Source organism: Andrena cerasifolii, chromosome 5 (genome assembly GCF_050908995.1).
Source record: "Andrena cerasifolii isolate SP2316 chromosome 5, iyAndCera1_principal, whole genome shotgun sequence".
Classification (NCBI taxonomy): domain Eukaryota; kingdom Metazoa; phylum Arthropoda; class Insecta; order Hymenoptera; family Andrenidae; genus Andrena; species Andrena cerasifolii.
The window spans coordinates 18,486,512-18,510,410 of record NC_135122.1 but is presented as its reverse complement, the minus strand read 5'-3'; the positions used below and the strand labels follow the sequence as shown (position 1 = coordinate 18,510,410).

Genomic DNA, 23,899 nt, shown 5'->3' with positions numbered 1-23,899 from the left:
CTGTGCTTTGACGCCGACTTGCTCGCGAAGGAATTAATTACTGACTTCCCTTACTTTTGAAGCGCGCTTTTCCGTTACAGGACGGGGTGCCCACGTGGGAAGAGAAAGTAGGCTCTGCTCCGAGGATCGAGAGAACAACCCTTGAAGGAAATTTATGACTTCTATAGCGTCGCCAACACTTCTGGAGTCAATCGACACTCCTAAAGACTAACAAAGGACAAGGCCTTCTCAAGAGATTACGTGACTTAGAAGAAACTCGCAATTCGTTTGGGGGTCTATTAATTGGTGTCCTCTTTCTGTTTTCGAACTCTGCCCTAGATCTTTCCCACGTATGCCACCCGCATCGCGCATCCTTAATATTACTTTCTCAATCATACGCAAACATCGGCTTTCAAATTTCGCTCCTGATTTACCTATCGATTATATACATTTCTGTGACTACGTTCGCATGGTCACGCAACAAGACGAATATTCAAGATGGCGACGACAAAGTCCAAGTTATTTCATTTGGCGAACCTGGTGATAAACGGAACATTTTTCGTGACCAACTTTTTTTCTGTCTAGGATATAGAGATGAGTCTCCTTACTCTTACTTCATGGTAGCAGGAGCCCACGATGAGCCACCGAAGCTATTGGAGGGGGAAACACCTACAGGGAGCGGTGGTAACGCGTGTGTGAGACGCCGCGGCCAACCAGCGTCACCGGGAAATATGTTGTCGACGCTGGTTGGCCGCGGCGTCACTCGCTTGGCGCTGGCGTCGGTTCGTCTCCAATCGTGACGTCTCACGCACACATTACCACCGCTCCCTGTAGGGGTTTCCCCCTCCATCAGCGTAGCTGGAGCTCGCCGCTCCCTGACCCTGGCAGCCGCCATTTTGCAGAAACCATAGATAAATGAAGTATAGTGAGTCGCTTATTATCGCAGAATTATAGCTTTGCATCATTATCATTCTCGTTCTTCATCGGGTAAAATTAAAATATTAATCATGTCATTCATTTTTATTGCACATCAATACATTACCAAGGAGAATAGTTCATATTACTTCTATTATTTCTAGCATTTCAATTATGATATTTGTTCATAACATTAACCCTCCAAATGATTAACAATCGCTTAGAAATTATTTATAATTTTGGAGTATTGTGGAAATCCGGTAAATACCCACTGATAAAGTATGCACGATTTTGTATTAGAAATACAATTCTCTGAAAAGTTTAAAGATAATTAGGAAAACACCTGTTGTGTTTTCCTGTTGGAATAGAAAAGATGTGGGAATAATTTGAAGAAGAAAGACAACAGGAGATAGTGAAAAGCGAAAGAAACCGTTGCTCCGAGTGACAATTAAAGCGAGGATAATTTGATATCGCGACATTGTCTGAAACAGTCGGTATAAAAGAAAACGATTATTTCATAATCGACTGTATCGGCGAGGATTGTGGCTAATAGGACAGTGTACGAGGGGGCGCCATGCTCGTAGTAACATTTCTTGTTGTTCTCATTCTAAGGCGGAATCCCACTCGTCACTGTTTTCTGTTGTGTTTTTAGGCTGGAATCAGACGAAAAACGCGCCGTTTTGATAATCGAATGAGGAACAGAAGGTTCTTTAGACGAGTTGTTATACCCAGGTTCGAGGAGGGCGATGTACCGGGGGTGTGCGTGAATAGTGCAGGTGTAATTTAATAAGAGCAGGGGAGGCTGACGATTTAATAGGATATTGATTTGTCCGCGACTGCCTTGCTGACTCCATCGCACACACGAACCAGGTAGCCATGAACGTCGATATTTTTGGGGCACTGGCTGGTGCAACGTGTCGGCTGTACATATGCCGTGCTGTAACGTGCTCGCAGGCCTGATAGGGCCCGAAATGCATGCAGCCGTTGGCGATATGTGTTAACGATACTAGCCGAATTACGGGTGACAACGACAACGACTACGACCAGTACGATTATAACGACCATCACGACAGTGACCACGACGACGCCGACCACCACGACGGATACGGTTACGGTTACGGTGACGACAGAAACGACAGCAAAGACGTGTCAATTACATAAAAAGAAAGAAAAGAAAGGAAGTGGTCTTATTGCTGCACCGTGCATATTTCAAAGAGAGCCCCATTCCATTGGTTGTGTTGAATGTAATAGGTGAGAAATTTGTATGCATAAACAAAATATCCAAGACACAATGGATCTCCTAAGCAATGGATTATCAGGCAGTGCAATGGCTTGTCCAGTATGTACCCTCTATTTGCGCGAGGGTATCAGCTTGCAAAGACATTTGGACACTCATCCGAAGGAACAAGTCATTGAAGCCCTTATCAAAGCTAGTACTAATTCTTCGCATTTGCAACAAACCCAGTTATTGCCATCCGCGCCCACGACATCTTCGTCTGTACAATCGCCGCAAAGCACGCCTCCAGTTGCGCAAAATACTCATCTCTCAGCCCAATCTCCGTATCCTATAGGACCTGTTTTCGAGTGTCCGCCGATCGGCACCATGATGCCACCGCAGTTCGCCTCGTTTAGTTATCAACAATTTGTAAATAATGGCACTATGATGATACCGCAATACGCGATGGCCCCGCAAGCAAATCAAATGATGCAGATGCTCTATAATCCGTACGGTATGTATCAGCAGCAACAGATGCCAACTGTTCAGATGATCTCACCAGTTGCGACTATACCTAATACAGCTAGAGTCAGGCCAGTGGCTGGTGAAACAAGTGGTAGGACTGCGATCACCGTGTCTGTAAATAATTCCGAGCCAAAACAAATCTTACCTGAGATTCTGCCCGAACCGGAACAAGAATCCGAGCAAGTGTTACCGGACATTAATCTTCCAGTGTCCCCTCCATCGTTAAACGAAGATGATTGTATGGGGCAGAATGAAAGTGAAACTAGTGCAATTCAAATAGGACACGAAGACCAAGAAGCCCATAACTCGGGTAGCGAAGATCAGCATACTATACAGAACGAATACAATAGCATTCCAAGACCATTGGCAATCACTTGTAATGTCGCTGATACCGCAGATGATAAAGTTGAGAGCGTACTGCCAGATATCGACGATGGGGAGTCGTTACACGTTGTTAACGCGGATGTTCAATGTAAATCTGTTAATTACGAATCTTCGGATATGCAGGGATATGTGCATAGATACGAAGACGAAGAACAGAACAATAAAGTTATTATGCCTGAAGTGTCATCTATGATAAAAGAGAATGAAATCGAAGAAATAACTACCGAAAAAGTTCCTTTTGGAGAAGAAATAAATGCAAGCACGGGTACCTCGTCTCAGGCAGCTGTAGGAGGTGCGCTAAGAGAGTCTGCTCAACCTGAAGTAGAACAATTAGAACGTCTTTTAATCACTATTATGGAATCTGAATTTAATAATGGAACGCAAAAAGAATCTAATGCCGAACATGATGGAAAGAGAATTGACGGCGCAAAACAGAGTCCACCCCCAGAAAGAGCGGAAAGTGTGATCCAAGAAACAGCAGCCAGTACTTCCATTGAACACGAAGACAGTTGTAAGTCTGATATAGAGATAAAAGTTACTGAAACTTCAGAAATTGATGTAGATAGTGATGAAAATAAGAGTTCTTATCTTTCATACCGTTATAAGAACAGTTTATCTGCACCTGCGTCGCCAATTACAGAAAAGAGACCCCGCAGAACCTACTCTGTTTGTTCAGATTTCGGTTCGACCGATAATCTCAATTGTTATCCAGTTGGTTTTGATGCACATGCATTACAGGATGAAGAAGACAATGAGGATGAGAAAAACGAAGCAGAAGACAACTTTGATGAGGCAGATATGGAAATAGAAGAAATACCTAGCCCGCACACACCTTTTATTAAGTACGGAGAGAATATGGATCACGTTAGATCGCATACACCGCTATCCGTAAGCAGCGGTATTTCTGTGCTAAGAGTTAGAAAGGATCTCAGTAAACCATGCTCACCCGCGTCGGTGCATTCATTTTGTCATATGGATACTAATAGTTTAAGTCACGACGAAGAGAGTAACGCAACGATGGATGCATTACCAGAGAAAGATCCTATTAGTTGTTCTCCGATCGAGCAGGACGTAAAAGCAGATCAGTCGGAGCTTTCTTTACGCGAGAATGTTGAGAAAGAAATGGATGGGAATTCAGCATATCAATCTGTAATCACCGAGCATATGAGCTCGTTTCCTACAATTCATTCGCAACAATCGACGTCCGCACACGAACCGTATCATGCACCAAGTAAAAGTCATAATCTTATAAATTTGTCGGAATCTAATGGTATCGCTAGTAGTTCTGACTCAAAGAGTTTCCACTCTTCTAAATCAATTGTACAAAAGCAATCGATGGAACTCCTTAGTTTAAACGAAGATGCCCATGCAGGTCCAATGAATGTTTTTGAATACGATGGGCTTCAGATCTTAGTTCCTAGTACATTTATAAGTGATTCTTCGCAAAAAGCTGTTAGCGCTACCAGTCAGCAATCTATGGCGAGTAGCGAAGGTGGAGTAGGTATAGATGAAGAAGTCAAAAGCATAAACATGAGGGCTGACGAGACTATGCCACCTAGAGGTGAATTATCAGAGCAGGAAAGCAATGGATGTACAGAACAATCTGCTTGGCAGGTGTGTATACGGCACAATTTTTGTTTCTAACAGTAAGATTGTTAATTTGAATTGTATTAACTATGTCGCATTTCTTAGGCTAAGAGTTTATTAATCAAAGTCTTATTATTTCTTTACTAATACAGAATGATTATTATTATTATTATTATTATTATTATTATTATTAACTAATCTTCCTATATGTATATGTATGTGTATATATATATACACGTCAATGCTAATCTGTGTATATGAATCTGATCTGTGTAGCTGTACGCTGGTCAGGAATCGTCACGCATGTCAACTTCCTATGACCTGATGGCACGCGAAAGTTGGGAAGAATCGGATGGGTCAGACAATGAGATTGGCGGCCCATTATTGGATAGCAGATCTTTAGCTACCCATTTTACGTCGAGTTTATTCCTAGACCGAGATAGAAAAACTCCAACGAGAAGAACATTTAAATGTTATCATTGCCCAGAGGTATTTGATTGTCCGAAAGAACGCAGAGTACATAGTACTACAACGCACAAAGAAGCTGGACCGAGCAGCAGTAAAGATACTACAGATCAACCAGAGGTAAAGGATATCAAGTTACTGGACGGCCGCATGAATGTGTTTGAGGATATTTTTGTACCAGGTTTACATGCTCAACAAGCTTATCATCAACCTCTTTTGCATCAACTCCAACCACCGCAATCATCAGATTTGACTGCGAAAGTAGAGCCCGACGAGAAAATGGAAACGTTAGTATTACCGTCGAAAATCGAGGTGATCTGTACGATGTGCAATCAAAGATTCGCTAGTGAAAAGTCGTTGCAACTGCACCATAGAACAGTACACATTGAGGAAACAGCAAAACGAATTCGCGAGAACACTAAATGCCAGATCTGCCAGGAAGAGTTCTCTTCGGTCTTATTGTTTAATGCCCATCTAAAGGTACATCCATTAGAGTGCAGCCAATGCGGCAAGTATTTTTATAGAAAGCAAAATTTTAAATTACACATGAAGCGGCATCTAGGGATTAAACCATTTCCGTGTAAGGTCTGTGACAAGGCGTTTTTAACGAAACAGAAGTTAGACGAGCATACTAACGGTCACACTGGAAACGCGCCTGTGAAATGTAACCTTTGCAATGAAACGTTCCGTAGATATTCAAATCTTACTCAGCACAAGAATAGACATCATCTGAATATAAAAAAGAAATTGAAGGATTACATATGCCAATGCGGCGAGATTTTCCACACAAAGAAGAAATTGGCCTGGCATAAAGAAACGCACGATGAGAAGCCAAAGGCGTGTACATATTGTAATGAGAGATTCATTCACATGGCCAGCTTAACCCGACACATGCGTAGAGCTCACAACAGAAGATTTGTTCCAGATGCTCAAAGAGAGGGCGAGAATGTTGAATGTCCCATATGTAAGTGTATTTATTTACGATCTTCCTTGTCAGTGCATATGCGAGTTCATAACGGCGACAGACCATATGAATGCCAGGTTTGCTCTAAGGCATTCAGTACTAAGTGGAACTTACAATTGCACAAATGGACTCACGCTGCCCGTAGTAGCAAACCTTTCAAGTGTAATCAGTGTAGTGCTGCGTTTTACCGGCACAGCGATTATACCGCTCACATGAATTCTCACAGGAACGTGCGTCCTTATACCTGTAACTATTGCGGAGCCCAATTCATAAGAAAATATAATTGTTTAAGGCATGTCAAAGAGCACGAAGAGAACAAAGCGTACACGTGCGATGTATGCAACAAAACTTTCCACAGATCGTATTATCTGAAAGAACACTTGCGAGTACATTCAGGCGCCAGACCATACACATGTCATATTTGTGGAAAATCTAGCGGTACAAAATCTAATCATAATAAACATGTCAGAATTCATCATGCGCGAGAACCTATAAATACCGAGAATTAAGCAACGGACGAGAGTTTTAATCTATTTAGTCAATATTTCGATACTTTTCAAAGTATTGCGAGGCAATACTTTCCATTTCTTTATCCATTCGCGGTCTCTCTTTCTTTCATTTTCACGCGAAGAGAATGATAAATTTAGTATAAAGCAAAAAAAAAAGTGATGTTATAAAAGTACATTTATTTTCATCAATGGAATGCAGACATATTACATTTTTTAACAGTCTCGTTCGTTTTTCTTTTGTCTTATTAGTTCTAAGATACTTTAGTATAAACATTTTGATGTTGAGTTTGATGCTAGTGCCACTGGTATCGAGCATTAACGGCCACAGGAGGATCTTTAATTTGTCTTGTCTGCAAAACAAAAATACGCTTTTACGTTACGTATCGTGTATTTCTCCGCTCTGTATGTTGCATTTCGTAAATTTTTGTCACATAATCTGCTACATACAATGATTCGAGACTGTAACTACTTAAGATAAGGAGAAATTTTTAACGAATATTAAACTGGTACATGTTGTCTGGAGATCTGACAATGAGTAACTTCCATAAAGGAAAGCTATCGATGAAATGCTTTTGCCAACTTACACTAGTTAACTATTAAGTAACGACTAACTAAATGATGAATATTACGGAATCATTAAGCACTTTTTATGTGTTGATCGTTGTACGAAAAATTTTTTTACAATAACTATTTTACACGAAACATGCATATTGCAATTTTATGCATGGGCATTGAAGCGTATGAAACAAGGTGGCCCGTATATTTATTTGCGCTGTGTTCGTAGCGCGCAAGGCCCTATCGATAATTAACGTTATTAATTATTACAAGGTAGTTACGGATCTTAGTTATTATTCTTCTATATTTATATATTTTGCAAAATATAATGATTTTTATTGGTAATTCTAATGCCAAGACTGATCGATGTTGGTTCCTCATATTGCTCTCCAAATATATACCTGTAGTATGTAAAGCATATACTTGTATTAAGAGGCAAGATTTCAGTAATTTTAAGAAAAGTTGTTGTGTACACGGAATTCTAAAGAAGATTCGTGTTTACCAAAATATTTAATTGTACTATGACAAGTATCTTAACAGTCGACCGTTTTATATTGACAAATTTGTGACATATTCCTCGTCGCATAATTAATTAAGAGAGCAATATGAATAAGGGAGCTGAATTATCGTGTATTCAAATTTCGTTGCGTTGGTATCGCGAACGTGTTGTTGTTGTGAAACAAAAGTTCTCACGAATCGTGAAGACTACTGTGGATATTGTGTATGATGAGACTTTGCATGAAATTTTTTAAACGATTACGCTGTTTTTACATTACAGTTTGAGTTTGTATCTGTTAATAGTTCTTTAACGAATTACCTTTTAGGATTTGTGATGTGCAACTGTTCGTTTTTCTTCTCGGACAAAGAGAAAAACTGGGCGTTCCAATTCTAGTTAAATATAACAATTTTCGATATTCTCAGCTGTTATAGCGGGGCTTATTTACATATATACGAGACCAACATCGACGTCTGAATGTGCAATTGTTTAGTTAAAGTACATGTATTCCCACTGAATGCGATTGTAGATAGTGTAAATATGTATATCAGTTTTATTTTATAACAGGGCCAACGAATTGTGCTGGCAGTTAATAATTGTCTAAAAGTGACTCGTACTCTTATGAGAATTAAAAAAAGAATAGGATAATTATTACCATAAGAAGAAAATATAAATAAGTAACATGTGTATACCTTAATAAAAAATTATGTATTGAGGTACTTTTTTAAATAAGTTTTTCTTTGCATTTTTATTGCAAGTGCCATAACAAAATGTTTCATGTAGAAAAACAAATGATATGTAGTATGAATGTGAAACTTATGTTGCATAATAAGCTAAGGGATTGTGTAATTCATTTTTTCATTATACAAAATAGGTCAGTGAAAACAGCAAGCTATCATTTTTTTAAATAAATGAAGTTTATTTAAATCCACATACACATTTATACATATATATCACATGGTCATTCAATTAACAGTTCACGGCCCTTCCGAAATCAAGCGACTCAAAATACAAATTGCCAATGTTAAGTATACAAACTTTTCAACGAATTATACAACGGTTAAAATGTCCATAGCTTCGTTCTAAAACACTGCCAAAGTCTCGATTTTTTCTTTTTGCTTCCTTTTTTCCATTTCAAATTAGAATTTCGCGGAAAATAACGAACCCAAAACCACATTTAATTTGTTTATTTTTTCTTAAGTATAAAAAAGAAACTCCTAGATTTCTTACTTATACGTATATATACTAGCATTTTTTTTATTATTATTATTTTTTTTTTAACATAGTAAACATTAAAAATTGTCTTCGTACACTTCTTAATAAAAAAAAAAAAAATAAAAAAAACATCTTTTTCGTTCTGTTACACAATTCTTGTTGCTTCAGAGACAGCGGGAAAATTCGAACATGGAAAACTAGGACCAGTCAGTTAACTTTTACGTTTTAATTTGCAACTACGGCTGACTTGGATTTAAAATTTTAATTTTAACATAATTCAAAATATAATACACATCAGTTTAATTTTTTACACTAGAAATTTAATTGCTATATAGAGCATTAGTGAACAATATCAACGTTTTTTGCGAGATTTCGAAGGGCGAGTATTCTTTTTCACCGTTCCAGAGGTCTCGGGGATCAATATACGACCTGATGCGATCTCCTCCCTTAAATCCGAATTTTCAACTTTCGCCTGAGCATCGAGGTAGAACATTAAATCCTGTACTTGTTCCTTGAGATCCGCAACTTCCGATTGTTTCGTGGTTTGACACTCGGTCATCTCCGTCTGCAGCGTTTCGTATTTATCTTGCCAAGAGGCTTGATTCAATTCTAACGCCTTCCTCAACTCTTTTTCCTCGGTCAATTCTGCCTGCACTTGCCCCAACTTGTTAGTAACTTGTTGCAGTCGTTTATCCACGCCCTGTTTCTCGCGGCTTAATGTCGTTAATTGTTCCTGAAATATTCTCAACGTTGAATTCCCATAAGAATATTGAATCTTATATAATCTCTACGGCTTAATATTAAATCAAATCCAATTACCTTCACTTTCGCATTCTCTTCCGATATTTGGCTTAACTTTTCTCTAAGTTCCGTAGTTTGTACAACCGAGTGTTGTTCTAGCCGCCCTAGTCTCTCCTCGAAATACTGCCTTTGTGTTTCCAATTGCGACGTTAAGAGATAAATAAACTCCAATTGTACAGAGTCCACTTTCTCTTCCATTGCAGCTCCTTCAGCCTTGGTGGCAGTGGGGCCCCCCTCAACCATCTTCCCATCTTTGTTTTGTAATAATCGGTGAACGAAATTATCACCAACGTAATCCCAGACTCTGTTATTGCCCAGTTGCATGGCATAACAGTGGTGTGTCTCGCGATAGTGCTGAAAAGCGTGCCCTTGATGATATCGCGAGCAACCTATGTGCCCGCATATTAGGCAAATCCATAGAGCGTCGTTGCTTTCTCCAGTATCTGGGGAAACATTTTTATAGCTCCTATTAGTTTCTCCTTTTACTTTTTCCTTCGAAGAATACGCAGAAATGTTTATTATTTTACGTACTGCATTCCATGCAATAGCTATCAGCAAGCGATTCTGGCGTCTGAGCATATCTACAAACAGGACAAGAAGTGTCCCCCCATTTAGCTAGGCAACTCGCATGGAACGTGTGGTTGCACAGAATTGTTAAAATTCCATCTACGCTCTCGTCCATTCTCTCTAAACATACCGGGCAAAGTGGTAATTCTGTGTGCCCGGACAGAGGTAACGCATTATACGTCACTTCGACGCTGTACACGAACACCATGTGACATATAACGTCTGGCTCGAATGAATTATAAGGAGTACCATTAAACGAGCCATAAAATTCTGTAGCTGCATTCTGAAACATTACACAGGATCCTATTTAGATCGCGATGCTGGTATATATTACGTTCCAACAGATTTTATTATACTTACAGCAGATTTGAAGGTAATTAACGCCATGTACTGGTTAGGGCTACCGTCTCTGAGTATTCTGAAATGCCGAACATCTTGGTGGCAAGGCGCCGTGTACCTTAAGAGATCATGGCAAGTCATCGTGGCTGGAACCGCAAGAATGCAAATAGTCTGGGTGCGTTCAGCTGCATGGCGTATGTCTGTTAATTTGCTAAGAAAGCGAATGACCACGATTAATTACTCTAGATAAGTAACTAACGGTGTGTTTGCGATATAATAAAGCAAAACATACATACTTTTCCTTGTACAAGTGTATAATCCCCTTGGTTACTTCGACAAACGGATTTCCAGAGATGAAATTGATTTGGTCGCAGGCGCAAGCGCTCGCGCCAGCCACCTCCGAATTATCATAAGTCGTTTCCTCGGAATTGGCTCTCGAGGTGGAGCCGGATGTGCTAGTCCCCTGAGAAGGTAGCGATAAGTCCGGCTTCTCTGTAAGGTTTGTGCAATTCTCCATATTTATCTTTGTCAGTTCTCTGCGACCCCTCATCTTAGCAGCCATCGCACCTGTGAATTAATCGCGATGCAAAACAAGCCGATGATCTCTGAATCTCTGCCTTTTTTTTTTTTAATGACTTTTCGAGGGGACTTAAAAAAGCTTGAATCGTATATAATTAAAAAAGAAAAAAACAATCTGGTTTATTGTACACGTATCTGTTGCGAACAGTATTTGGTATGTCAAATCGCATGATATTACAGAAGAGGAATACTTATACAACACGCAATAACACTGTTACAACAATAAACACAAGCTTAAGGAAACTAGTAAACAAACGATTAATGGAGACGTTTCATTGTAAAAACAAACAGTACGCAAGGTACACAAAGTAAAAAAGAAAAATGAAAGTCACGGTCGAATGTATTATACAAAAAAATGTTTACCATTCGTTTCTTGAGAGTCCTCGTCAACAATCTCGACGCGAATAACGCAGAGAGACACCGAAATAAGAGAAGAACTCATCCCATGAAGCAATACTTATCGCGCATTATTACAAACACATTTTTCATTCTGCTCATCATTGTTAAGTGCACAGTAGCATTTTATACAACCCCCATGATCAACTGACAAAGACTTTGCGAACTGTCACACTCCTTCCAATGAAACAGGTTAAATCTCTCTTTCGCTCATTGTTTCCTATTCGTGATTCTTATTGAACAACCGTGTACGCGGTTGCATTCCGATCGTGCGAAATTGAAAGCCCAATGAATCGACACAATTTCGTTGACACTCACTTCTACGCAATTCAACAATGCAATTGATTATGGGAATGTTTTGATCCCGATTTTCACGATTTTCTTCGCACGAGATATTGCAAAACAAAGCATTCATAGTTGGGAAACCTCTACTTTCAAAAAGCACCTGGCTTCGCGCTATCTAGTGATAATCATTACTACTACGTAAAAATGCACGACGTACCGGCTGGTAATAAGCGTCAACAAATTTGTTTATCATTATCTAACGCGTGCTCAGAAATGAAGGAACACGTGGCAGGCTTGTTTTTACGAAGCGCCAGAAATTTTATTAAAGTGTTACAGATATATACCAAAATTTTCATTATATTTCACGAGTCATCAGAGACAAGTTATACGCTCTCAACGATCCTTAGTGTCTATTGAAAGCCCTTGAATTTTTTCCACAGACTTTAAGAAATTATCGAACGGAAATGTGTATACAGAATTCTGTTAAACATATAAATTCCGTTTAACCAACAGAAAGATCATGCTGCGCCTTAGAGTAGACTTTACATGTAGTTCCGTAGAAAGTATAAAACGTTAGACGTTACGTATCTTGTGAAAACATTAGTGTATGGTTTAATTTCCAAACAAGCCCATACGCGATCAGAAAGAACTGGGAAAGATAACTTTTGAATCTCGCACAAAGTCGCCTTAGAATATTCCAAGAATCTTGTTAATCCGAATTTTATGGAACAATTATGGAACAGCGCATCGTGCCTGTTCCAAAAGTTTTTGTTTGTTGTGGAATTTAAGTACTATCCAATCTTTCACGTATTGTGTGTGTGTGTGTTTCTTTTGTTTGATCCCGTGTTCAGTGTTCTATAGAAAAGAACCGAACGATATAGACTTTCTGAATTGTTTTTGTACATTTCCGTCTCGTGAAAAGGTCAGCGACTTAAATTGATTTCGAAAGTTACCCTATTAAGCGTAAAGTGAATCACTGCTTGGTTGCTTGAAAAACGTTTTTCTTCTTCCCTTTCTCCTTTCTACGTACTTTATTTTTCGCGAGCAACATAAAGTCACGTAGCTGAAGCGTCCAATAGAAGACAGGAAACGCCTTTCCAACGTATTGCCAAGTTCTCAATTGTTTCTTTTAAATTAAAGCTCTTACAACGTTCAATGCGAAACTCTACCATGAAGGAACAAAAAATACAGTTACTTATGGCTCGTAAAGAACCTGTCTTTCTACAAATTTACTTCCTCGTACGTTAAATGGTCGTGTGCGTGACGTGTGTATGTATATGTATTTATGCCGGTGTATATGTAAATATATATTTAATTAATATAACAGCGATATGTAGGTATCGAGCGAAACGTTGAAAACAATGAGTTTATAAAAAATATTTTATGAATTTTTAACATTCGCTGTATTCTCTCGAGCTGATCAAAACGATAACTCCTCCGACCAGTGCCGACGAAACTAATCTTGATCGCGGGATCGTTATTGCTGGATCAACACTCAAGTCCGCTGACTTGTAACAATAGAAATAGAAAGATACATACGTAAACGAAGCAGTCGGGGTGATTAATTAATTTCACCGGCCCCGTCGGACTAACGATCAGGCCTCGCGAGGATACAGTTCGCATTGGGAAAATGACTTCAACAATATCACGTTGAAGCTAAACCACCACTATACAGTAAACTGTATACCACACCTGATCACCTTGCGCCCCTCCAGCAGCGCGGCTTCCGTGGTCGCTACAATCTAATTGATTCCTTCCCCTTACGCTATGATAAATCGAATGACTCTAGAAAAAATAAATCACGATTCTATCATGCGGACCGAGAGAAACACGCGTTGATAACGGGGAGGGACGATGTCGGCCGAGATCCGCTCGCGTCAACAACCCCCTCGTGGCCTCTCGCTTCAAGAATTGTGTAACAACTTGTCTACGTAATGTACAACGTAGTTGCATAATAACCACCAACATTGCCAACAAGTTATAAAATTTTCTGAAATCCCATTTGTAACAACGTATGCCTACCAAGTGCGTATGCATACAGAGGTGGTCGATAACAAACGCGTTTCATGCGCGCACGGGGGCCGTTGAACTGGGCGCATTTTTTAATTGTACGTCGTAATGCGTTTGATAGTAATTACAGTGAATTGGTAAAACGGGGGTAGCTTCTCGGTAGCCTTAAGGGAGGATTGTGCCTTGTTGGGTCGAAAAATAGGTAATTCTTTATGAATTTTTTGTACAAAAACGGTTCGACAAATTAATTTGAAGTTTGGCAGGCTGTTTTATTGTTCTGAATTTTTGTGTGACAATGAAAAAAAAAAAGAAAAAAACAAAAACATGAAAAATAATCGGGTGGCCCTGGCGTTGACGAAAAGTTCTGTAAGGGTTAACCGAAACACAAAAAGGAAAAGGAAGGGAAGAAGATGAAGCGCCCTGATTCGAGCGTGAGAAAGGTTTTGCCTGAAAATCGGGAAAACTTGTTTAAATAAAAAAGGAATGTTAACAAATACGGCAATAAATCTACTACCGCAGATAGCCACATTCATATAGATTAAGATAAGTGTTTCAGATAACCCGTGACAGTATTTTTCAACGCTCTCTCTCTCTGTATCTGCCATGTTTTTTTTTGTTCATTGTCACAGAAAAATTCAGAAGAACAAGTAGTTCAAGATACAATAAAACAGCCTGTCAAACCTGAAATGAATTTTTCTTTCCGCTTTTGTACCAAAAATTCACAAAGAATTCACACCTATTCTTCGGCCCAACGGGGCGCAATCCTCCCCTAAATGGGCCAAATGAATTTCTTCCGGGTATATGTGTCCATTTAAAAAACTACACTGCATTCAGACCAGCGACACCCCTCGCGCGTAAAATGCTTTTATCAGATCGACACACGTTTCGAATATACATATACGTATATGCTCGTGTGTGTATGTGTATATATGCTTTTTTGGATTAACAACTTGCGCTAAACAGCGTGGTTTCGCTACAAATCCAACAATTGCAATGGACGGTTGCGAGAACAAACTCAATAACGATCTCGAGGAACAACGACTCGCGTTCTTCTCGCCTCACTCTCGTAATCCCATCGAATGGTTGAGAATGCTTTTCAGACTTTCAGACCTTCCGCCGCTCGATTCCCGCGGAATCACATTGTCAGCGATACTTATCCCCATTGCTTTCCCAAGAAAGCTGGCTACGATTGCCCTTCGTTTCGTCTAGAAATTCTGAACACAATTGAAACGTTCTGATTAAGCTCCGACTTGATGGAGAAAGTATTAGGGTGCAAGCAGTAGTCGGCACTCGCCAGCAGTGGTGCAAAACGCGATGGGTGCATAACGGATTAACGGCGAAACGTCGATGCTCGTACAAACGTGATAATCGGTGTGCTCTGCTGATGAGTGAATCGCTCACGCGGAGGAACACGAGACTCTATACAGCGAATTCCTACAGTTCCTTGGGTATTTCGGGAAAAGTAACTTGAGTATCGCTACGAGTAAGCGCGAGCGGAGAGATCCGCTCGGACATACAGCTCGGTTCAGCTTTTAATCGTTATCCTTCGTAGTTTCGTCGCGAAGAACTTTCATTACGAGCGTTAGAAAAGAAAGGGAAATGCTAACGAGTTTGCTCGTTATGTATCACGAAGAGGTACGATTGCGCCCGGGTAATACAATCGTACGCGAAGATTGTCGGTGATTGCTATACGCACGTTCGAAATCATATTGTACTTTGCTTAGCGTTCATATCGGTGCGAGTTTCTGGGATACAACCCCCTTGTCTGCGCGAAGCAACGATTTACGCGATTGCCGTTCCTATTCCCCTTCAGTTCGGGTAAAGAGGGAACATGTTGTGCGGTGTCTCGTGTGCTATTTAGTCGATCTCTCGCTCTTCACTATACAATCTTCGATTGATAGGTAAGCAGCTGCGTGAGCATTTCATTAGCCCCAATTCCTCCCTCCTCCTCTCCAATCTCCTCTATCTAACCGACGAAGACAGAAAGTTCGATGCCCCTCGTTAGGAGAGATTTCTCATCTTTTCGAGAAAGCTTGCCAATCTGTAAGAAAGAACACGTCCTCGGCTGCCTTCTGATAATCACACGGACTCGACTTGGGCGGTATCACGATTCATCGATCGAGCCCAAGCAATCCACTCGATATAAAGCTCGCGGCTCCGGATGCTTAAGCACAACTTGCTTCTTTATTGCTCCCCGGTAGGCAAGCCGCAGCCGCGGTAGCAAGGTTATCGTGTCGCGGGTAATTGGCTTACTCGTTGTCAGGCATTCGCTGTCCATAGGCGACGCGATTCGCTTTCGCAGGCTTACTCGGGCAGAGCCGAGAACGAACCGAAGTGCCGTCGGTGCTACGTGGCCGTGGACGAGGGAGCTTCGGGGGAGACTTGTAATTGGGACGTCTGTCGGTTGGAGGCACGCCTCGACCAACGCTGCGGAGAGACCGGGGGCGTCGGTCTCGGCGTGGTCGGCGCTGATCCAGCTGTTAACCGCCAGTTGCTACTAGAAATGCCCGATCTGCCCATCGTGGCTAAATTTGTGCTGCTACTACTGCAGGCCACTGCGCCAGAGAGGTCCACCCTCGACACTGCCCTGGAAACGTGAGGTTGAAAAGATTGGTGAGCCGCTGCTACGAAATGGACGTGGAAAGAAGCTCGAGTTATTGTGGCAGTTCCTGCCTAGTTCTTATTATCTCTGTCGTAATATTTCGCACGCAACCTCGAGGTGTACCGTCTCGGTTCCGTTAGTTAGAGAAGAGTTCTCGTGACTTTTTCATTTTTTCTTGCCCGAATAAGGACCATATAGAAGAGAGGTGCTTCTTTCTACGGGACAGAGACACTTTGGGGGAAGGGACCAATCTGGATCTCACCTGGAAGGCGGTGCTGATCCAGTGTAATAGTGCAAGCCAGCGGGACCGCTTCTTGGTCTCGCTGTTGATAGCACGCTGGATGATCTGTGCATGGCTGGTGATGGCGGTGCAGACGGAAGCATTCTGGGTGATTGTGGCGGTGTTCTCCCGGTGGTTAAGCTGCTAGTGCTACTCGTGGACCCTTTCCTCCTCGGACTCCTGCACAGAAGAATATCGAACGTAACGAATGATTCCAGCTTTAAAACTCCACGTTGTCGGTCCTGCGGACAGAGACGAACGGGCAGCCAAGATGAACTCTGCCACTTACATCTAGAAAGTATACGGGTTCAGTAAGAGGTGTACAAGAAGCTGACAAACCTTTTGGACACTTGCCTACAGAGGCCGGTAGGGCAATTGCGGCCCATGGCGCATTTCCCTTCGCAGACCTCGCGTGCCAACGCCATGGTTTCGTAATTCCTTAAAGTGGCACGGCAGATCTCCGCGTCGGACTCCGCCAGTGCCAAGCTTGGAAATCGCTCCTTCAACCTGCGGCGTTCCTGCATCGATAAAACGAAACACCTCTCAGTTGGATTCCCCATTGGAAACCTGATTTCTATGGATGCCAAATACACCCGAGTCGTACCTCGTGCAGCCGGCTGGACTCGAAATCTTTAAGCTGTTGCTGAAAGCCGACGTTTGGGTTGGCAATGGAACGGCCCACTCTGACCACTTTGAGTGCCTCTTTCCACGAAAGATTGGTGGTGCTCATAATATAGGCCACCGCCACTGTCACGCTTCTCGACATGCCGGCTAAGCTGCAACCGAATATCAGATGGTCGAGTCGATGCGTTAAGGGACGTGGACTGTATTCTACGCATACCTACCAGTGTATCAGTACGTTTCCACCTCGCAGGCGGGCAGCGTGAATGAAATCGTTGCACAGGGAGAAGTACTGCGATAAATTTTGATCTGGGCTGTCCGACGCCAATATACAGAGATAGTGTTTGTCCTGCAAACAATCGGTTGAGTATATGTGCCCCTCTTTCGGAGGATAAGGCGGTAGGTACCGCGTGCTTACGGAATGCAATTGACGGGCGGTGTCGTGGATCGCCAGAATGTGAGTGATTTCGAATTGCTGCAACTGATTGGCGTCCTTGCTGTCGCGATAATTGCCGATGTATAGCCCGGGTAGTACCTACCAGACATATCACGCATGTATAATAAAAATCGTAGCAGGGGAGTGTGGCGAGATAATAGCTATTCTATTCAGCTCGATTAGAGTCCTACTTCTGGCCTCGCAACGAGCCACGCTTAAATGCACGGCATATTGATAATTAATGTCTCGCAACCGGTTGATAGAAGTGGTGTCTAGTGGGTGCTCGAGATACGCGGACCGTCTGGATAGCGTGGAGGAGGCGAGAGGAAAAAAAAGTGATCGATAAAGTTGCTTTTTGATGCAGGCGCTTCACACGTTAATCATTCATCGTCGTAGATGATCACTCGAGCGAGTAGACCGCGCCGCGAACTCGCGGTAATCGCTCAATCGATGCGCTGCATTCTTAAGCGTGGTGTCTTTAGTCGAGCGCGGGGGAACAAAGGTGAAGCTCTTAACTCTTCGTCGGGAGCATCGATTAAGATCTCGACAATGGATATTAAATCATCGACAAATGGGCCAACAAGCCCGCGAAGTCGCCCCGCGACATTTATGTTTTACCCGGCGGCTTAAATATAAATCGGCCGGACCTAGTGGAACTACCGAAACCTCGAATCCCAGTATTTAGGACAAGTAAATTTAGCGCGGCTGTGGCACGGTATCGTAATGAAAGAAAACATTAGCATATTATTTGTAACACCAGATAAAAAATACCCGGTTAATCAAGCGCACGTTCTGCCCGCGGAACTAAAGATAATTACGCTTCACGAAATTACTGTCGCGTGTCACAAGCGGTCTCGATAGAAAGATCAGTCGTCCGTAGGCTTGCCTCTTACCTTGTTCATACCATTCCCCATGGTGCCGATTTAGCTGCAAAAACAGCGCAGTTTCCTCCAGGCTAGAGAAGAATCGTAGATTCGCGATAAAGGCCTATCGGTTTAAATCGCTCGTCATACTCTGTCTCTTGAGCTCGGTCCCCGGTGATCGTAACGTCGGACAACAGTTCCCTTCGTTCCCGCCTTCGCATCCCTCCTTCAGGATCATCGTTAAAGATGGATTCCTCGAGCTTTCACCAGCTCCGATTCACTTAATCGCGCCGTCGGGCATGGTTCCCGTGATGCACCGTCTTCCCGTCGGCATCTTTCCTCCGATACTCTCCTTACCAACGTATAACCGATTAGCGCGATTCCAAGTTTCTCTTCCTCTTGCGATAACACTGATGCCCACTTGATACGCGCTGGCAGTTGCTCGACCGTTTCTTCTACCACTTCCAACGTCCCTGTCCACTCAAACTCGTCCAGACTCGAATACACTTGGGTAATTATGAGAAGCTATTAAAACAGTGCCCTGTCGACGAAGGAAAGGGCTGGCTGTGTTTCTAGCCCTGTTTGTCCGCTATTTATGAAAATACAGGCGAAAGATATAAATCGCTTGCGGCCATAAATTTTATTCGCGACCCGGAGATTAAACAGATTGTCACGAAACCCTCTTCAAATGTGTCACAGCATGTTTCCTTTCCACGCGTCTTTTTTTAACGTTCGCAACGCCGTGTTATAAACGACTCGAGCGTGCATTTCAGACCGTTGTGATATCGCGGAGATTTTCGTTTATTTGTCAAGCGGGATCGTATTGTTCGCTTTGTCTTTCATTGAATCGGTTTCCTGGTTATTATTATGTACGTACGGAGAATTCCGCGAAAGAAATAAACGGAACGGAGAAGAATGAAACTTATTACAGCGTGGAACGATCGAGGCATTATTCTAGCCGGGAATTAAGGAATATACAGAGTGTTATCGTTCCATTCAACCGTATGGAACGGGCTTGTATTGTTCCCTCGTCGGTCTCTCCCGACAATTTTAAATGCACGAGGCGGAATGAAATGCGGCCGAGGGGTGCAATCGTTATTTTCCCTACGGCGATAAATTAAAAACTTTTCGCGTCTTTGGTTTTACCGTATTAGTTGGACCATCGCCAGACGGAAAATCGAAGCTAGTCTTGCGTGTGCTGATCCTGCCAAAACTCAAATTCGAAGGGATAATAATTCAGTGAAGGCTCGAGGAGCAGTACAGAGCTATAACAACGCGATCTTTCTGCGAATATTCAACGCGGGCCACGTTTCCGAGAAAGGGAATGGAAATCAGCATTAAGTCGAGTGGACGTAATATCATTTTTTTTTCCACAGCGCCAGCAATTACAACGTCTCTGTCATGTAAAATTCATGATCGCGATCATATCGACACAATTCGTGTAGACTATCGAATAAAATACAAGGTCGCTTATGATTACGTGTTACGCTGGAAAAGAAATACGCTAAATAATACTTTTCTGTATAAAAGCTGCAGAAAAGTGTTCGCGCGACTTAAATGTCGATTTCGATTATGGAAAGGTGAAATTGCGAGCAACAATTCGCTTGAAAATCAGATAATTTCAACGTCCCGATAGTACCGCGTACGACTAACGAGGACCAAAATCAATTGGAATCCTCCCCAGTATTATTTACCTTCGTGCAACCGTTTGTGAAAATCTACCAGGTTATGGTCCCGTTTCTAATTGATCTCTATATAGCTCGCGCGATTTATCATCGAGTCGAGGATTCGCCGTGACCGCCGGGAATTAGACGGGACCGACAAATCAGGTGAGACGCGAGACGTGTTAGCGAAGGTGCAATGATTCCCAGCAGGGCGGCCGATTGACGGAGGGAGAGCCATGGAAACACTACCTGTCGACACTTTCACAGTAAAGGCACCTTCTCTGATTAACACGTTCGGCACGCACACGCAACGAAGAGGGGAGCGATCGTGCGGGGCAGATACGCGAGCCGCGTTTAGGAGGGTGCGCCGTATGAAAACTGTCCCGTTGTCTCAGTAGCAAGAAGCGTTGCCAGAATCTAGGGGCACTTGCCGCCGAGTAGGGGTATGAGAAAGCACGGGAGGGGGGTCGCGGCGAGAGCGTGGTGGGAGTGAGCGAAGCATGCACGGGACACGGGACAGTAGACTCTCGTTGGAATAACGAACGGTTCCCACGGCATGCGGGAATCGCCGAAAGGAGTCGTCTCGGGGAGACCGTTTACGATCAGCTGACAGTGGGCGACCAGTTTTGCTAATGTTCCGATATAGGAACGCCGGGTGATCAATGATTGCAGCGGGCAAGCTCGGGCAGTCGGTCACTAGGACTGGCCGTCGGTCTGTCTTCGAACTCGATTTAAAATCAAATGGGACGATCAATGAGTCCAGTGCTGTGTGTAAATTCATCGAGATATGGAATCTATGTACGATGCACTTAAATGATTCTGTGAGTACTTCGAGATCCATCACTGACTCGAAGCTTTATCGTTCGATGTCGAGCGTTTAAATGAGTGGTTCGCTGAGATTAAAAGAGAAAAAGATATGGATTGGCAATAATAAGAGAGGACATGAACAAAAGAGGAAGACTACTGTACCCTCGACAGTGGAGTATGACTGGCAGCCGGTAGACAACAAGCGTGGAGCGCTGTGGCGCAGCCGCCGCTCGATAAAGCCGTCCTCTTGCTCTTCTTTCGCGCTCGCTTCTCCTCCACTACCCTCTTTCCCGGCTGCATGATGCACCTATGAACCACGACCCTGCCCCACAAACGGAAAACCTGGTCGACTGAAACTTACGGCAGCGGACAGCTTTGTACACGTACATCTTTAACCGGGCTACGCTACGTGTAATGTAAAGTGCTAGTAACCCTGGACTAGTCAATTTTCTCCTTACTAACCTATACGTTAACATAAACGCTGCTTATCTATAATTTAGAGGCACGCTCAAAAAGAGTGTACGTTAAACCTTGAATATTTTTTTTAACAATTTTCTGGTTAAATATTTTAAACGGTCATCAAGACCTGGTTAACGGCTAAGTGATGTGTACTACATAGCGTTCAGCGAGAAGGGCATACATAACGTGTATTGCGGGGGACATTATATAGTCTCGCTTCAGCAAAGTAAAGCAAGTATTTGTATAGACCCGTGTGTAGAGGAAACAGAGGAAATAGGGCGGAAGGATCTTCCATTCTTCTTTTTCTCTCGTGTCTCTTACCCAGTAGTATCACAAGTGCGGAGATCCACTTTTCTCTCTAAAACGAGTGCCACTCGAGATCTTTTCCCCAGCCAGGTCTCTCTGTCGTTCTTTTCGCATTTCTCATTATTTTCTTCCAGGAGGAACAGAGGAGTAAGGAACAAAGAAGACGGCGCCTTTACTATTCTTCGCGAGCTCCGAATTGCGTAAATTCACACATTACTACCAACTGCCGCGATAAATCAACTGGATAGCGCGTAGTTAATTAATTCGTAAATGAAACTTTATTCTAGTTAACATTCCTAACAATCGGGCGTAAGTACACGGTCGTAATTTCAAAAACATCAATTAGTAAGTCGCACTCAATTTCCTTGAAACAGTACTTGAGTGATCCACGAGAGAACGCATTTTAACTTGGAAAACTAATTAATATAAAACGAAAGTAAGAAGAAAGGAGGTCTGCAAGTTTTTCTAAAGAAACTCTGAGTGATCCATTTCATTTATTTATTTATTTATTTATTTATTCAGTTCGGTGTACGTTACAGTGGATACCAAACCGTTACAAATTCAAACGTATAGAGAACAGCAAGGTGAATCAGCAGAATGTAGAGTTTTGTTTGAATTATTGTTTCTTCGATTTCTCCGCAGACTCGCCTGTTTTCGGTGCGCGACAGATGAACAACAAGCCCAAAATAACGAGAGATATACCGCACCACCAAACGACTGACGTTGACTCGCCGAAAATCAAGAAACCCGCCAGAGCCTTGAATCAAAGAAAAAACACGGCTGCATATGCCTAAGTACGTTCGCGATTTCTCGCGCTATTCTTTTTTATTTGCCGACAGAAATGCAGATTACCGAGCAAACATAACTAGTGGCGGCGCTGGCAATAGTACAGGGTAAGGAAGATCCACTGGCGTTGAGTGCTTTCACGAAAAACGTGCAGCCCACGGTGTTGCTTGTTACCATCAGTATCAAAAGTACTCCTTTCAGCAGCAACGCGACCTTATGCATCAACGAGCAAATAGTGCTTCGTTAAAGTATCGCTAGAAAACTGCAGTGCGAAGAATAATTGGCCATACGAAAATCGCGTTACTTACCACGGAATCTAATTCCACGCCTCCAGCTAATTTACCCAACAAACTTCCAATAGTTGCGAAAAGTCCAGCGACGACTGCTAGTTGAACTTTTCCTTCTGCCGAGGAAAACGACGGATCAGTTTCTCCTGATGACAACAGGGGAGGATCCGTTAATAACTCACGCTTCATCACTACGCACTGTTACTTACTTAACGCACGTGAAGCAACGATAATTTTTGTTTTTAGCCTCGTGTCACTTTCGACTTTACCGATGTGGAACCGAGGCTCTGCCACTATCACGAACGAGGTATATGTACTTACTGGTGTGTATCTTATTCGTAATAGCACCATCTGCTTTTATGGCGGGAGCGTTGAAATAATCATTCGAAAGTGGAACGATATTCTTACTATTCATTTTATATACAATTTTAATCGCGAAATAAATTAATATCGTATGATGATCGGAACAGGCTCGAAGGCAGTCTGTTTCTACTGCAATGCCCATTTAGAAAATTATGTACAGAGTAGAAATGAAATGATGGAAACATAATTCTTTGAAAGAAAAGTCAATTCTTTCTTATAATTTGATAATTATTTTTATAAGTTTCATTGGAACGCCACTAGATAAACTGGATATTCATGACGCATATAAGGAACTGTCTCAAGTCGTGTGAAACTATAGGTTGCTATAGGTGTCGTGACGGGGGGTACGTAAATGTGTTGGTGAACTACCGCGATAAGTTGGATTTAAAGATTCCGTGGTCAAATAAATTCAGCGTGACTATACCTCCGAAAGCAAGTTAAGATAACAGTAACATAAAACGGCAGTGGTATCTGGACTTCCGAGAGCACGGTGAGCAGTAAGTTTTACGGAGCTAAAACACTATGCATAAGTACGTGTAAAGCACACAATCGACCATTCTACGCGAGATGAAATCCGTGCGCGGCGCGGCGCGGCGCGGGCGACAGCGCGCGCCTGGAGACAGGTCGAGCACAAGAGT

At 42.4% G+C, this 23,899-nt stretch overlaps 4 protein-coding genes across 12 annotated transcripts; 1 reads left to right on the top strand and 3 right to left on the bottom strand.

The window, feature by feature from the left end:
* Nucleotides 1-1,500: 1,500 nt before the first annotated feature.
* Nucleotides 1,501-8,327, top strand: LOC143368940 (uncharacterized). 2 transcript variants are annotated; one of them, XM_076812186.1, is made up of 3 exons: nucleotides 1,501-4,633; nucleotides 4,883-5,191; nucleotides 5,253-5,477. In XM_076812186.1, exons 1-3 carry the CDS (start codon nucleotides 2,159-2,161, stop codon nucleotides 5,322-5,324), a joined length of 2,856 nt encoding a protein of 951 aa, XP_076668301.1. In that variant the 5' UTR covers nucleotides 1,501-2,158; the 3' UTR covers nucleotides 5,325-5,477. The 2 variants fall into 2 exon arrangements, with proteins under 2 accessions (XP_076668301.1, XP_076668300.1); XM_076812185.1 differs by having other exon boundaries at nucleotides 4,883-8,327.
* Nucleotides 8,328-8,493: 166 nt separating this feature from the next.
* On the bottom strand, nucleotides 8,494-11,922 carry LOC143368944 (BRCA1-associated protein). Of its 2 annotated transcripts, none has more exons than XM_076812197.1 (6): nucleotides 11,811-11,922; nucleotides 10,814-11,084; nucleotides 10,539-10,728; nucleotides 10,143-10,461; nucleotides 9,630-10,054; nucleotides 8,494-9,543 (listed from the first exon to the last, which is right to left on the bottom strand). In XM_076812197.1, the coding sequence occupies exons 1-6, from the start codon at nucleotides 11,905-11,907 to the stop codon at nucleotides 9,163-9,165; spliced, it is 1,683 nt and encodes a 560-aa protein (XP_076668312.1). In that variant the 5' UTR covers nucleotides 11,908-11,922; the 3' UTR covers nucleotides 8,494-9,162. The 2 variants fall into 2 exon arrangements, with proteins under 2 accessions (XP_076668312.1, XP_076668313.1); XM_076812198.1 differs by having other exon boundaries at nucleotides 11,460-11,904.
* A 680-nt stretch (nucleotides 11,923-12,602) lies between these two features.
* LOC143368946 (dual specificity protein phosphatase 22) lies at nucleotides 12,603-21,061 on the bottom strand. Of its 7 annotated transcripts, none has more exons than XM_076812206.1 (8): nucleotides 20,284-21,061; nucleotides 18,620-19,793; nucleotides 17,709-17,825; nucleotides 17,515-17,639; nucleotides 17,274-17,445; nucleotides 17,024-17,187; nucleotides 16,652-16,849; nucleotides 12,603-16,374 (listed from the first exon to the last, which is right to left on the bottom strand). In XM_076812206.1, exons 2-8 carry the CDS (start codon nucleotides 18,638-18,640, stop codon nucleotides 16,134-16,136), a joined length of 1,038 nt encoding a protein of 345 aa, XP_076668321.1. In that variant the 5' UTR covers nucleotides 18,641-19,793; nucleotides 20,284-21,061; the 3' UTR covers nucleotides 12,603-16,133. The 7 variants fall into 7 exon arrangements, with proteins under 7 accessions (XP_076668321.1, XP_076668314.1, XP_076668315.1 ...); XM_076812199.1 differs by having other exon boundaries at nucleotides 17,009-17,187; nucleotides 20,284-21,056; XM_076812200.1 differs by having other exon boundaries at nucleotides 17,009-17,187; nucleotides 18,620-19,543; nucleotides 20,284-21,056.
* A 1,267-nt stretch (nucleotides 21,062-22,328) lies between these two features.
* Nucleotides 22,329-23,261, bottom strand: LOC143368948 (transmembrane protein 42). Its single transcript, XM_076812212.1, has 4 exons — nucleotides 23,108-23,261; nucleotides 22,920-23,044; nucleotides 22,678-22,824; nucleotides 22,329-22,582 (listed from the first exon to the last, which is right to left on the bottom strand). The coding sequence occupies exons 1-4, from the start codon at nucleotides 23,247-23,249 to the stop codon at nucleotides 22,442-22,444; spliced, it is 555 nt and encodes a 184-aa protein (XP_076668327.1). The 5' UTR covers nucleotides 23,250-23,261; the 3' UTR covers nucleotides 22,329-22,441.
* Between the last annotated feature and the right edge of the window lie 638 nt (nucleotides 23,262-23,899).

Excerpts from the sequence above, each read along its gene's own strand:
- LOC143368944 (XM_076812197.1), bottom strand. The coding sequence starts at position 11,907 with ATGAATGCTTTGTTTTGCAATATCTCGTGCGAAGAAAATCGTGAAAAT. Across the intron at positions 10,462-10,538 it reads TAATTACCTTCAAATCTGCT|AATGCAGCTACAGAATTTTA; the intron begins GTAAGTATAATA and ends GTAATGTTTCAG. Across the intron at positions 10,055-10,142 it reads TAGCTATTGCATGGAATGCA|ATACTGGAGAAAGCAACGAC; the intron begins GTACGTAAAATA and ends ATGTTTCCCCAG.
- LOC143368940 (XM_076812185.1), top strand. The coding sequence starts at position 2,159 with ATGCATAAACAAAATATCCAAGACACAATGGATCTCCTAAGCAATGGA. Across the intron at positions 4,634-4,882 it reads CAGAACAATCTGCTTGGCAG|CTGTACGCTGGTCAGGAATC; the intron begins GTGTGTATACGG and ends TGATCTGTGTAG.
- LOC143368948 (XM_076812212.1), bottom strand. The coding sequence starts at position 23,249 with ATGGTGCTATTACGAATAAGATACACACCAGTAAGTACATATACCTCG. Across the intron at positions 22,825-22,919 it reads GCGTGGAATTAGATTCCGTG|GTCGCGTTGCTGCTGAAAGG; the intron begins GTAAGTAACGCG and ends TTGATGCATAAG. Across the intron at positions 22,583-22,677 it reads CCACTAGTTATGTTTGCTCG|GCTCTGGCGGGTTTCTTGAT; the intron begins GTAATCTGCATT and ends CTTTGATTCAAG.
- LOC143368946 (XM_076812199.1), bottom strand. The coding sequence starts at position 18,640 with ATGGGGAATGGTATGAACAAG. Across the intron at positions 17,446-17,514 it reads GGAAACGTACTGATACACTG|CTTAGCCGGCATGTCGAGAA; the intron begins GTAGGTATGCGT and ends ATTCGGTTGCAG. Across the intron at positions 17,188-17,273 it reads AGTCCAGCCGGCTGCACGAG|GAACGCCGCAGGTTGAAGGA; the intron begins GTACGACTCGGG and ends TTATCGATGCAG.